The sequence below is a fragment of the Electrophorus electricus genome, chromosome 14 (assembly GCF_013358815.1).
Source record: "Electrophorus electricus isolate fEleEle1 chromosome 14, fEleEle1.pri, whole genome shotgun sequence".
In the NCBI taxonomy this organism is placed as follows: domain Eukaryota; kingdom Metazoa; phylum Chordata; class Actinopteri; order Gymnotiformes; family Gymnotidae; genus Electrophorus; species Electrophorus electricus.
In genome coordinates this window covers 6,604,063-6,617,500 of record NC_049548.1, presented here as the reverse complement: position 1 = coordinate 6,617,500, position 13,438 = coordinate 6,604,063, and the positions used below count along the sequence as shown (strand labels likewise).

General features: G+C 42.3%; 1 protein-coding gene across 9 annotated transcripts in view; it reads left to right on the top strand.

The window, feature by feature from the left end:
* The window catches only part of camk2g1 (calcium/calmodulin-dependent protein kinase (CaM kinase) II gamma 1), a 53,009-nt gene that overhangs the window by 34,078 nt on the left and 5,493 nt on the right, over nucleotides 1–13,438 (top strand). Inside the window, exons 6-18 of one of the 9 annotated variants that reach the window (XM_035533375.1) lie at nucleotides 635–707; nucleotides 2,409–2,511; nucleotides 3,767–3,850; nucleotides 4,113–4,207; nucleotides 5,045–5,167; nucleotides 5,463–5,546; nucleotides 5,660–5,702; nucleotides 6,322–6,384; nucleotides 9,520–9,560; nucleotides 10,303–10,389; nucleotides 11,303–11,347; nucleotides 11,515–11,569; nucleotides 12,919–12,999. In XM_035533375.1, the coding sequence (XP_035389268.1) occupies nucleotides 635–707; nucleotides 2,409–2,511; nucleotides 3,767–3,850; nucleotides 4,113–4,207; nucleotides 5,045–5,167; nucleotides 5,463–5,546; nucleotides 5,660–5,702; nucleotides 6,322–6,384; nucleotides 9,520–9,560; nucleotides 10,303–10,389; nucleotides 11,303–11,347; nucleotides 11,515–11,569; nucleotides 12,919–12,999 (977 nt within the window). Of the gene's footprint in view, nucleotides 1–634; nucleotides 708–2,408; nucleotides 2,512–3,766; nucleotides 3,851–4,112; nucleotides 4,208–5,044; nucleotides 5,168–5,462; nucleotides 5,547–5,659; nucleotides 5,703–6,321; nucleotides 6,385–9,519; nucleotides 9,561–10,302; nucleotides 10,390–11,302; nucleotides 11,348–11,514; nucleotides 11,570–12,915; nucleotides 13,000–13,438 lie in introns of all 9 variants that reach the window. The other 8 variants (XM_035533374.1, XM_035533376.1, XM_035533378.1 and 5 more) reach the window with 8 other exon arrangements.

Genomic DNA, 13,438 nt, shown 5'->3' with positions numbered 1-13,438 from the left:
CGTGCGCGTGTGCGCGTGTGTGTGAGAAACAAACAGATCTTCGCAAAGCACTAGATGCTTGCTGGCCTGGGAATGGAATGCTGGGCTTCAAATCCAACCAAATTTGGGCAAAGAGAAATGCTACCCTTGTCTATCAAGAATAGAGTTCACATTCTGTTTCTGTTGGGGCTTTCATGTGCGCATCTACAATGCTCATCACAACTTCTCTTTCTATTCTTTATCCTTCCTTCTGTTTATTTGCTGCCTGTTTCTCACCTTCCTTTTCTATGTCCATTCAGTCTTCTTAAATGTCACTTCAATTCAATTTGCTTTATTGCTCAAACAAAGTTATCCATATGGGTGGCTAAAGTGTGGCCAGCTGTAGACTGATAAACATCTGCTGTATGATGTTCCACCTCCATCAACCAGTGGCCGTTCTGTAGCTAGCATCACTTGGTAGAAATCAGATAGAGCTTTGTTATAATAAAGAAGATGCTTTTTGGGAGTTGTGATCTCCTTTGCTTTTGACGCTGTTGCCCACACTGTGATTTTAAACATTTTGACTTTGAGAAGTTGTGTTTAAATGCGCTAATCGCTCTTAAGCATGATTTGGTTCTCACGCATTCCTTTTGGGGTTTCTCTTTCTGTTTTATAGCCAGTGCATCAATCAGATCTTGGAGAGTGTCAATCATATTCACCAGCATGACATTGTGCACAGAGACCTCAAGGTGAGCTACTGCCCGTCTCCACGACAACCACACTCTACCACAATTAGGCTGCTTCAGAGTGTCTATGTGATGCCATGCATCACACTTCCTCTCATGCACAGCATATTGCATATCTTACCAGTGTGTTTTGAGTTCAGTGGCCAAAATACTTGAATATTGTAGATTTCAACAAAAATACTTTTCTTTTTAGAGCTCAATACAAGTTCAGGATTTGTTTTAAACTACTAACGCAGATAGCCAGGTCCCACACCTGCAGAAAGGATCAATGTAATGCCACGATAGTTTTCATTTGAGAGAATGTGCTGATTTATCCCACCATGGAAATTACCCTGAGCTCTGCCATCTTTGGAAGGCCCTAATTATATGGGTGAGGGAACAAAATGTCATGTCATGTAGGTGACTGGAGCCCTGGGGGCTCTGGCCAGCAGCACAGTGGCCCTGCGCTCCACAAAGACTCGGCAGACCCTGGCGTTGGGGGTCCATGGCATTGTGCTTTGTCACTTGTATCTGTGGAGGCAGCACACTTCCATGCTAGAAGTGCATGAGCTTCTGGCCAGCCCTGCCTCAGAACTAAAAATTATGTCATCTTAATCGTAGCATGCACAGCACGACTGTGTTATTGCAGTGCCTGCGTCAAACGCAGAGCCCAGTACTGCAGAGCAGAGATGTGCCCTTCGTGTTGCCATAGTGATGGACGTGATATGACAAGTGTTGCAGACGCTTCCTTTCCAAGCTAAAAGAGTTGGGAGGAAATGCCACATATACAAGTTTCACTCATTTGTAATTGGTTTGTTAATGGAGTGCCATTGGAGTTCTAATGAAATGTGCTCAGAAACATACATTTCCCAACTTGTGGGCTGTGAATTTCCAAGTCCTTAAGCTTAATCACAAAACCCAAAACAGCTTTTTTTTAGCAAGTATAAAAGCAAAAGCAATATTTTTTTACCAAAAAATATTTGTATGCATGTTCACAGATATTCAAAATACATAAATGCATTTAAAATAAAAATATTTGACTTAATATATGTGCAGAATGAAAATATATATATATATATATATATATATATATATATATATATATATATATATATATATATATATATATATATATGTATATATAATATGAAATCTTTTTTTTTTTTTTTAAAACCAACCCAGACATCTAGGCTGTCCTGTGTTGTGCTTAGTAAAATGAAGTATATTTTGAAAATGTCATAATGAGTGCCACATGCAGCGTTACATTACTCAATGGATGGGTAGAATATAGGCCCTCTAGAAGTTGCCCTCAATATATTTATTATTGTTCCACTCAGGAGGTTGTATTGACTTTAGGAATAAGACTGAGATTCTTGCTGTATGAGTGTGTGTGTGTGTGTTGGGGGTGCAGACTCAGACTTTGCTCTGTTCTTCCTCCTCACCTGGTGGTGCCTGTGCCCCAGGCGGTCTCTTTTACCACACCCTCCCAGTAATGAAGGGTACGATCCCTTAGGAGCTCAGCTTTGACATCTGGTTTCTAGCTATGTCAGATTTCTGCTTCAGGGTATTTATTTCAAATACATTTTTTAATCCAAGCATGAGCGTCTTCATTACACTCATAAACCAAGGTTTTCTATTTGCACACAAATACATGTAGTTTTATTCAAGGTCTTCTTTTAAGGGAAGAGTTTGTCTGTTCATGTCTGTGCATGTATGTGTGTGCAGCCTGAGAACCTGCTGTTGGCCAGTAAGATGAAGGGAGCAGCAGTGAAACTGGCTGACTTTGGGTTGGCCATCGAGGTGCAGGGAGACCAGCAGGCATGGTTCGGTAAGAGACAGTATGGCTGTTGCTGTTAGTCCGCGTAGTTTTCTTCACTCAGGAGTCACCCCCTGCCCGCCCACACCACATGTTCTGTCTCCTTTCAAAGATAAATTTACCTCAGCACTACTGATTTTGAATGGGAGAAAAGCCTGGTTTCTTCAAATTGCCAGCACATCCTAAATTGAGCCTATTCTACCCCGACAGAGCAGCTCATCTTGAACTACTTTTACTGTTTCACATTGGCTTCTTCATTGTGTATAAAAGGTAGTTTATACAGAAAATCTAACTTGTCTCCAATTTAAGGTGATAGTTTCTCAATTCCTTTTAAATTATTAAAAGTGGAAATTCAGTTTGGATCATGGATGATGATGGATGAGAGGAGTGAAATTCACTATGGAGGCCCTCCTCTTCTGAGTTTCCTGAGCATAGCAGCTCCTCTGATCCTGCTGGGGACCAGTATTAACTCCCAGCCTGCACTGTAGCACAGAGTGGCAGCCAAGTTGGCTTACCGCCGATGAGGCTCTCTGGGGGGTAACCTGTTCTGGGTTGCTGGTTTTGCTGTAGTAAGTGGGTGTGTAAAACACTGCTATACTCGAACCATTAAAGAGGAGTGCTGCCTTGCTTCCCCTTCGCTTCACAAACACTAACACACATCATATCAAAGCAGTACTGTAAAAAGGTTCCAGATTTACAGTGCAATACAATGCTGTCATTCACAACATGATTTATTACAAGACTATTGTTTTTACTAGGGATAAGGTAGCAATGCACTAGATACCAAATAAATCTAAGAATGATAGAAAGCTAAACTATATAACTATTTTATTAGAGTATACAGAACTGAATGATATAAAATGATATAATGATTTAAATAATAGTACAACTATCCTGGCTTTTGCTCAAAAGGCCAGAGACAGCTGCGTTCCTCAGTGCCCTACTACAGTTTACCAAGTAAACTACTAACTACCGTTAACCCTCGGTTAGCTCTGGATCACCTGGCCAGACAAGGGAATTTGGGGAATGGATAGCAGTTATATTATCCACCACGTTAAATGAACAAACTGACTTGAAGTGACCAAACCTAGTTGCTGTTCCACCAAATATAGCAAATTCCCTTTAGTGTTTGTCATATCTTGGCTCTCTCATTTTACTTCAAAACCTGCAGATGTATTCTGCATCACAGGAATACACTGATATGAGCTATATGTCATTCTGTTCTTTTCTTTGGCTCTGTTTCTTTTGGTTCTGTTCTTTGGGACAGGTTTCGCAGGCACTCCTGGCTACCTATCTCCAGAGGTCCTAAGGAAAGACCCATATGGTAAACCTGTGGACATCTGGGCCTGTGGTAAGTTCTTTACTCTTCTCATTCACCAGGCCCAGGAGTAAGATACTTTTCAGTCTTCTCCAAAAATCAGCTACTCAATACTCAATTTGTTTTTAGTATCTTTTAGACTATGGACTACGAGAAGAGCTCTTATTCTGGTTTTATTAGCTTTTTTCAACCAGCACAATATAAATACAGCTCAACATAGCTCAGGTCTTCAGTAAAGCCCTCTCTCTCTCGCTCGCTCGCTCACTCGTTCCTTTTCTGTCTCTCTCTCTCTCAGGTGTGATCCTTTATATTCTGCTAGTGGGCTATCCTCCATTCTGGGATGAAGATCAGCACAAGCTGTACCAGCAGATCAAGGCTGGAGCTTACGATGTGAGTACAGCCTGTTTGTAGTGAGGCCGCACATGGAACCCAGATCGCCAGTCTGTATACACTGTTATCCCTGGAGTTCAGTGAGACCAGCCTCAACTACTTATCTTATTGGCCTTGCTTAATCCTACAGTACAACATGGCAGCTCTTTCTATGTGAAATGCTTTTTGCCTGGCTGGGTCGTCTGACAGACTGGCTGCTTAAGTTTTGACTGGGTGCAATTGAGAGCTGTGCTGGTGCTATTGATCCTGTCATATCTTCTCTGACGCATTGCAGAGAGATGAGTTACCACACAGATGTGGAAAAAGCCTCTTTCTAGTGTTTGCACCATGCTTTTTTTGTAAAGCAAACAAATAAAAAATATCACCACTGAATAATATATATATATACTTTGCACCTTAACTCAGAGCTTGAAGCACAACTGGAAATGAATTCCTGGGATGAATAACATTACTTAAAACTGTTTACTGCCTAAAATAAGCTTTTTGAAGAATCTGGCATGACTTTAGCTGGCTGATTGGTGCCCCTGTCCTGTCCCTTAATAACTTGGGACTCAGTGAGGCATTGAGCCACTAATATGTGGAAGTAACATGATCAGGACCCCCGCCGTGGTTGTAGCATGGCCAATCGCTGGAGTGGAAACGAAGTGCAGTGACACAAGGCATCTACCTTGCCTCCTTGCCATACACCTAATTTGATTAGCCTCCAGCTCAGGCTGTACAGTATGTCCATGTCTGTGCCTGCATCTTGCTGTGTGGGAAAAGAACCTGAAGCATTTACTCATGTGCATATAGATTACATATCAAACACTTGATCTGCCATTCCCTGACTCCCTCTAGTTTCCTTCGCCTGAGTGGGACACTGTCACCCCTGAGGCCAAGAACCTCATCAACCAGATGCTAACCATCAACCCAGCCAAGAGGATCACTGCCGAGCAGGCCCTCAAGCACCCGTGGGTCTGCGTAAGTAATTGCTGCCTAGAACTACATTTCCCACAAGCCCTGGGCTGCAGAAATCCATTAAAAACTCAGCAGCAGCTCAGATGCTTTTGTAGTTGAACCACCCAAGCTCACTGAATCTAGTAACCCTTTTTAACCTTTAGTTAGGAAGGAAGTGATTCAGAATGATATGTATCTGTGCTTTACCTGTTAGGATCTTCAAAGTGAGAATTCTGTATATAAGTTCAAGAGCTTTTAGGTGTTATCCAGTAGATGTACTTCACTGTTCTCTCATTCATTGTCCATTTTCTCTGTTTAGCAACGGTCTACAGTGGCATCCATGATGCATCGCCAGGAGACTGTGGAATGTCTGCGCAAGTTCAATGCTCGGAGGAAACTGAAGGTACTCAGTTTTCCTGTTCATCAGCTGCTGGGGCTCAGCCCTGTCATATTGCATCCTGCAGGCTGGGAGTATAACCTAACACAGGCCATCTCTTTCTTGTTCTCTCCATTTAGGGAGCCATCCTCACCACTATGCTTGTTTCCAGAAACTTTTCAGGTTGGTCCCCGTCTCTTGCTTGCTCATGAACAGGTAGGGATTCAAGACCAAATCTACTATATCATCTTCGTTATACTGCAAGTCAGAAGTTAAGATGGAGTTTCTGCTACACAAGAGGGGAGCTTAAGGTTTGAAAACTTTGAACAGAAGGTCCTGGATTGCTTATTATTATCTCAGGGACACAGATCAAACTTTTCATTGTTGTGCTCCTTTATAAGGTTGTAAGCTAAAAACAGTATCATTACATTCCTGGCCCACCAACACTTATCCTTTACTGCAGTGTATATATTGAGAGATTCTCTGTCCTTGATTCTCCTCTCCTTGACTTATTTGCTCCAATATTTGGATGAGGCACCAGTCAAACACTACCATTTCCAAGTCATTTTTTCCCCCAAACTTTTCTTAGTAATGGGGGGGTGTGTGTGTGTGTGTGTGTGTGTGTGTAACAGTTTGGCCGATCTGCCTGAAAAGAATTCTGATTTTGTTACAGTTATGAAATAAAGTGTCACATGAGCTTGAATTTATTTTTGAATCACAGAGAAAGTCATAGTCCACTTTCTCTCAGGGGGATATAATTTTTTTATAGCTCCATCCAACTGAACGCCTCTCTGTCCAATAGTGGGCCGGCAGCATACCAGCCCTGCTGCTCCCACCACCAGCACTGCCGCGCTTGCACAGGAAGGTATGTGAGGGTGCATCTCCTCTCCTCGCCTCGCCATCAGGGAGGGGGTGGGGGGGCCCTGAGCCCTGTCCTCTATGTCCTTTTATAGTCATGACCCTCCCTTTGCTCCGCCCAGTCAGCATGCAGCCACTGAAAGCCTGCCATGCCTGTCATCACACAAAAGAGCACATGCACTCCCTTTCATGAGTGGTCAATGCTAGCTGGTCCAGAATGGCAGAGTTTTCGATTTTGAATTTTCTATCATACACATGTATGCTATGCTGATCTCACCAAAATGTCTGCAGAGGTTAACATGCATAACTATCAAATAAGTCATGCACTATCTGCATGTGCCCTGGACTTTTAACATGTACAAGCTTTCGTTTGGTGTTCAGAGACAAAAAGCAGACCTGTGCCCCTTTTGTAAACTCTGCAGAGCAAATAGCTTTTAAAAACATGAATATTAAATTCACTATTTTGAGCAGGTTTAAATTTGTCTCTTTCTGCTCTTTATATGTAACTAGACTGCGCCATATCCCTTCTTTCAGTGGTCCCCCTTTCTAGCTGAGTCAAATTTGAACGCTGAGGCTCCAGGCGAAAGTCTAATCAATATCACCCCACTGCAATCATTTGAACAATCGCTGCAGTGAGACAGCTCACCACCAGCCTGCATGTATTATCTTGCATGGTAGGAAGAGTGCCATAGGTCTTTGCATCTGCTTTGGTTGAAATCGTTTCTCTCCTTTTTTTTTTTTTTTTTTTGTTTGTTTAACGTCACATTATAGAGCCATTTTTGCCCCTCTTCCTCCCTGCAGTTTATTGTGGAAAAGAGCTTTAGGCTGCCTCTGCTTTAGCTGGAGATGTGGAACCCTACTCTTCTTTCTCTTTGCCCAGGCTTGGGGCACTGCACCCTGGGCCAGGGGAAGGAGCTCTGGTGGCAAAGAAGTGGAGTTCTGGGTTTTTTTAGACTGTGGTCTCTCATCAACTGCCAAAGCAGACCTGCATCGCCTGGCCTAGCTGCTATTGCCCTCTACCTATCCCTGCAAAGCCCCCTCCCCCCCCCCTGCTGAGAGTGCGGGGGTGCGCCACATGGACGGGCAGGAGCGGGGTTGGCTTGCTGCCAACCGTCAGACCCGGTGTAGGGTGGTAGCTGGTTCCCAGCACACGCCAGGTGGTCGGCGTTGAAGAAGGCCCACTGGAGGTCAGACAGACGATGCTGTTCAGGCTTCTGAAGAGGGACAGGAGGAACACATGGGTGTTAGGCACCCAAAAACATGGAGCATTTGATCATAGTGTCTGAGGACCTCGTAATAGAAGTGGAATTTGCTTTACACTTTTGTGTATTTTAAGCGCAATATTTCATGTCTTTTTTTACCATACTGATGCCAACATTGGTCATGAAGTTTACTTTTGTGACATGATTTTCTTTTTTTGTTTATCGGGTTTTGAAGCGTTACTTCCCACTGTAATGTCTAGACTATTGTATGGTCTGTCTGCATGGTGTGGGGATTGTGTACATAATTAGTTACACTCTTATTGTAGTGAATACTTAACATTAATTACTTTGGAGCCGTCAAGTCAGAGCTCTGTCCACCAAGTTTCAACTGTACCCAGTAAGTGTTCGGTATATCATTTCATTGCAGAAAATAGGTACTTGTTTAGATGTTTGGTGAATAAGTACAGCATTAAACTTTTTCATCTGTTTCCATTTCTTTCTGAGAATTTTACTTTACTAACAATGTTTGACTAATTTCTGAGACTTGCTGCTTAATAGATCTTTTGGCATGTCTCTGGTTTTGCCTGAATCAGGTTATGTGAGGTAAAAGAACTGTTTGTTGTTTGCTGTTGGTTTGCTTGCAAGTGGTCCAACAACCTCATTGTTTCTCACAACTTCTGTTTAGGGTTCTTTTACCAGTGCCTTTAAATACCCTCCTTGTGTTCTTTTTGACATCTAAGAAATTTGATACATTTTAAAAGCACTATGAAAAAGCATAGTGGGCAGTAAACCCAGTTTGGTTTACATCATTTTATACTTCATAACAGTATGTATCCTGACACAAGGAAGGTAGCATTATGTACACGTCAGGCCTTGTCTGAAGGAAGCATTCCTTCCTTATCTTGTTAAGTTCTGGATGTGTGAAAGTAACCCAGCTTTTTCCTGATCTAGATGGTGTACTTTCATCATGCCAGTCTCCACTGTATTGTTTAAATGTGAAAGGGTGTTCCACCCCCCCCCCCCCCCCACCCCCAACATGGCTTGCATTCCCCTGAGGTCTTATTAGACACAGTAGAAGACTTAAATTTATTTTAAGTTGGAGGTGACCTTTTAATTCTGATATGGTGATGCATTATGGGACTTGTAGTTGTTACTTTGTTGGCATTGCATGGCTGGCTGTATGGTAAATTGCACCAATCACTAGCACTTTTCACCCCATATTGAGTGCAGCATGAAACACCGGCAGGCTTGCAAAATGGGTAGTTCCTGCCACTGTCCAACTCCCTCCACCCTCATGTCTGCAACTACTGATTGTTGTTTTTCTCTCTCAATCTTGCCTTCCTCCCATCATCCTACCTTTCCACTTCTTTATGGAAGGTAAGGAACTTAATGACGCTTAATGAAGCTTTTGACATTGGTGTTTGTGGATGTGTGTTTTTGAAAGGGTCAGTGCTATATAGATTTGCTAATGCCCCATATAAGCTATACCATTAGCATGGAATGCAGTCTGCAGTGTATCACTTTCTCACACATACTGCCGTGAGAGCACTAAATCAGACCAGGGGGAAATTATGGTTGCATTTAAAGGAAATTGATTGCATACATTAGTTGTGATTTTCCTTCATTATGCCTTTACTCTCGTATGGAGAACGATTTAATCTCTCTGTCTACTCTTATAGCTTGAAACAAACCATTTTAGCATGAAATAGATGATGCATTGCTTGTGAAGTTGTGATTGATATAAAAGTTAAGCTCAGAGAAGCCTTGTCGAAGCATTTCATGTTGATTGGTTATGATATAGTCGATTCAGTACTTCTTCTTTGATGTGTGTGGATATGAAACATTAAATTCTGTTATTTTAGAACATGCCAAATGAACACCATCACTGCTTGGCTTTAACTCATTGCATATTAATTTAGGCTGTCTTAATGTTTTTACAGCATGCAAAAGTTTGTTCAACAAAAAACCAGATGGAGTTAAGGTAAGACCTGAAGCATTTATTACAGCTTTTTTAAATTATTCTATCTACTCAAGGCTGCTGATGCATCAAATAATGTACTGTTCTTGATCAACTTTTGCTGTGATCCTTTAATCTACATGTTTGATAATTATTTACACTTTTCTACATCAAAGAACATAGAAATGAGCATTTTGGTCTTAGAGGCTCTAAAACAAATGGAGAGCTATAATAGTTGTTGGCTAAATTGCGATCAGATTGGAAACATCAGTACAGGTCAAACATTCACAACAAGTCAAGCTTAATGTAACATTAGCAGAGAATTAGAGGCACAGTGCTCATCGCTTGTTGAATCTTACCTGTATATTGTTTAGTGGCAAGTGGGAGCAGTACTCACTGTGATGAATGTGATGCAGACCTAGGCTAGTTGTTGGAGTAACTTACTGCGCCTCGGTCAAAATATGTAATTTAAAGTCTCTGCATTTTGGAGTTTGATCTGTAGTTGCTGAATGCAGAGGTTTCTGCAAAAGTAAAATAACTTTATTTAAAAGTTAAATAAGTTAAATATTTTTCCCAACTTTGGGCCTATCCATTTTATTGGCAGTTTTGTTTTTGTTAGTTTTGTAATAAATATGCATACTTACGTGCTGTTAATGCAACGTTTGTTTCTTACAACATGATTGGTACATCTATATGCCAGTCCTGTCCCCTAGTCATGTGACATATGTCTCTGAAAAGGAAAATGTATGTCTCCTCTCTGCTGCAGCCACAGACAAACAACACTAAAACCAGTGTAGTGAGTGCTGTAGTGAGTGCCCTGAAGGATAGCAGCACAGCCTCCTCTACACCAATGGTACCCCCTTCATCCATAACTAGTGTGCTGTGCTGTAGCTGTTACATTCTTTTTTAATTCTTGATTTTTGGGGTCTTTGAGGTTTGTTGCCTGTCAAGCCAAACTGTGCAAGTTTTGTTGCTCGTTTGTGTTGTAAGCATGTAGTAATTTAAGTTTGGGTTAATTGCTTTATGTCCTGCTGTTTCTTTATTGGCCCTTGTTTTGTAACCTCAGCTGTATACACCTGCTCACTGACTATAACCAAAGTACATAAACCAAAGTTTAGGAAAGATGCAGTTTTCCTGCATGAAAATTCTCATTTCTTATACGCAGTGCCAAAAATGATGGCCATGTACCTGGGAGCCAGGCAGAGTAAAGTGAACTAATACTTTAAATCGACTGAGCTTGTGCATGCAGTCCAGACAGCTGAGCAAAGAGCATCCTGGGACCTGGACATGCGTTGTTAAAGACTACATTTAACCTTTCACCCCTGCCCTACTCACCCGTCATAGGGCTTGCAGAGGGTGGCAGCAAATCTTGCCAGAGCACAGTTTTGGAAAGATGACACTGACCTTGGCAGAAATTGGAATGGTGAAGGAAGAATGATAGCACTACAATGACAGTGATCCGTTTTGATTTCTTTTTGGATTCCTTTGATGCTGACATATTTGCTTATTACTCAATCCAATTTGGAAGGCTTTATATTTTAGCGCCTCTTACACGACACAGTCCATGACACAGAAGTGAGCGTTACACAGTCTTGTGGTGATGTGGCCCCTCAAACATGGCTTTCTGGATCTAACCCATTTCTTTGTCTCACTATTTGTTTTAAATGTATTTATTTATTTAGAATTAAACTTGTGTATACTCTGTGTACACAAAAGAATGCTGTGGAACTGAATGTAATTATCATTGCTGGTATTAAATCCTGCAGGAGCCACAGACTACAGTAGTACACAATCCAGCAGATGGTACCAAGGTGAGCCCTTTTTTCTGTGTTTTCTCCCTGGAATAGGAAAAAATGAAGGAGTGGGAAGAGGTGCATTTTTTGATGTAACCTTTCTTTTTCACTCCCTCTGTCCATCTCTCTCCCGCTCTGCCTGAGCTGTGTCATATTCTTTCGGTCTCCACTTCCTGTCTCTCCAGGGCTCCACAGAGAGCTGTAACACCACTGAGGAGGAGGATCTGAAAGGGAGCAAAGGTATGCAGGCCTCCTCTGCTCTTCCCAGCATGCCTCTGGCACTGCGGAGCCTCACGACTCGCAGTGCTGCTGTAATAATAGAAATCTCTCTCCTCGTCAAGCCCTGGCCATTATCACCATTTCAACCTGGAACGCTTGCAGCATTAGTCAGGTTTTAGATATGTTGCTTGTTAACCAGAAAAGCCTGTAATTCAGCAGCCTACCTGGGCACATATGATAGGGTCACACAGCTATAGAAATTATGAAATGCTGTGTTGGGAAGCCACATAACTCAAATTCATTTAAGCAGGTTAAATAAAGCTATAGTGCTGGGTAGGCAGGAGAGAGATTAAAGTAGGGATCAGGGTGGTTGATCCATATCTGTATCTCTACACGTATTGAAATGTCACTTGCCCAAGTAAAGTTACTTATGCCTTAGATTTTTCAGTAATACAGCTGGTATAGTTGATTGTCAGTGGCGCATTGATCCCATGTGAGATGTGCAGTAGTGGTAATTAGGTGTATCTGTTTTCCACACATGATCACTTACTTGTAGTTTTACAACAAAAGCTATCTATACCTACACTTAAATACATTGTCAATAGACATCTATTTGTGTGTTTTGTATGTAGTCTTTGAACGTACATCTGTAATTTTATGTTTGACTTGGTCTGTGTGGGTGTGTCCTTGACTCTAGTTTGTTGTTAAATATTTGTAGGGCTGTGCCATGTCCGTTGGTGTGCTGTGAACCTTCATTACCATGATTTGAAAATTTATACTCCAAGTGTCTTTGAAAGCTTTCTAACACTTCTCTGGGAGTATGAAAAATCATTGCTGTTGCATTTGTCCATCATTTCCTCTGCTTAGTTAACCTGTACGAAAAGAAGGTTGATGCTTGCAGCTGCACATGCCAGGTGATGAGGACAGGAAATCAGAGAGAAGGTGCAGGCAAAGGTTTCCAATAGTTCTCTGTGATTACTGGCACTACTTCAAGACTCCACAACTAGCCACACACTACTAATTCAGCAATGTCACTTTCCACCAAAAGAGGGGTGGGCACAGGGCAGGATGTTCACATGTGTTTAGCTTGGAGCCCCATAGACCACTAAGATTGTGACTGTGACTGTTTTGTTTTTATCTAGCCAAGGCTGAATTAATAGAGCCGTTTTACCAAAAACCATTTTATCTAAACAAGTCCTCTTCCAGCTGGCGGTCATGAACTTGGTCTTGATCTAATATTGACATCATGCCTGCGTTACTGACAGCAGCATGTAGTAGTGCGTTATTGGCCAGAGCCTGAAGGTGAGAGTTGTGTGTGTTTCCCTCTGCCGGTGGTGCGTGCTGCGCTGGTCTTGGGGCCATGCCAGCAGAGAGTGCCCAGGGAGCCCACAGCAGTAGTGCCGGGGACGAGCCGCCTGCTCTCGGGGCCACGCCACAGGGCTCTCCAGCCAGTAAGTCTCCATCTTCCGCTCCCACCTGGCTCGCTCCACCCCCTCAGGGTCTGTCTGTCACCTGCTAGACCGCTCTAGGCCGTCACCCTCTGGTTCAGTGTAGGAATGTCTTCTGGTCCTTTCTAGGCATATGTATAGCTGCCACCCTTTCCAGTTAGTTCTCCTCTTAAGACATGTTGGTGTGTTCTGCCACAGCACTACACTGCTCTCTAAAATGTTGTGGCCCTTGTATGCCACATTCTTCTAGACCTCTCCTCTTTTCACCTGCTACTGAATGGTGTTAAACAGCAGTGTCATTTTGGGCCCCTTAGATTTCTGTTGCTACTCTGACATTTTGCTTCTATGACCTCTCTTACTTGGGAGGTGTTTTTTTTTTTAGTTTGTAGCAAAGCTTAAGTTTGCCTTTTGCAAGTGTTCAGAAGTCAGACCTTCTCTGGCT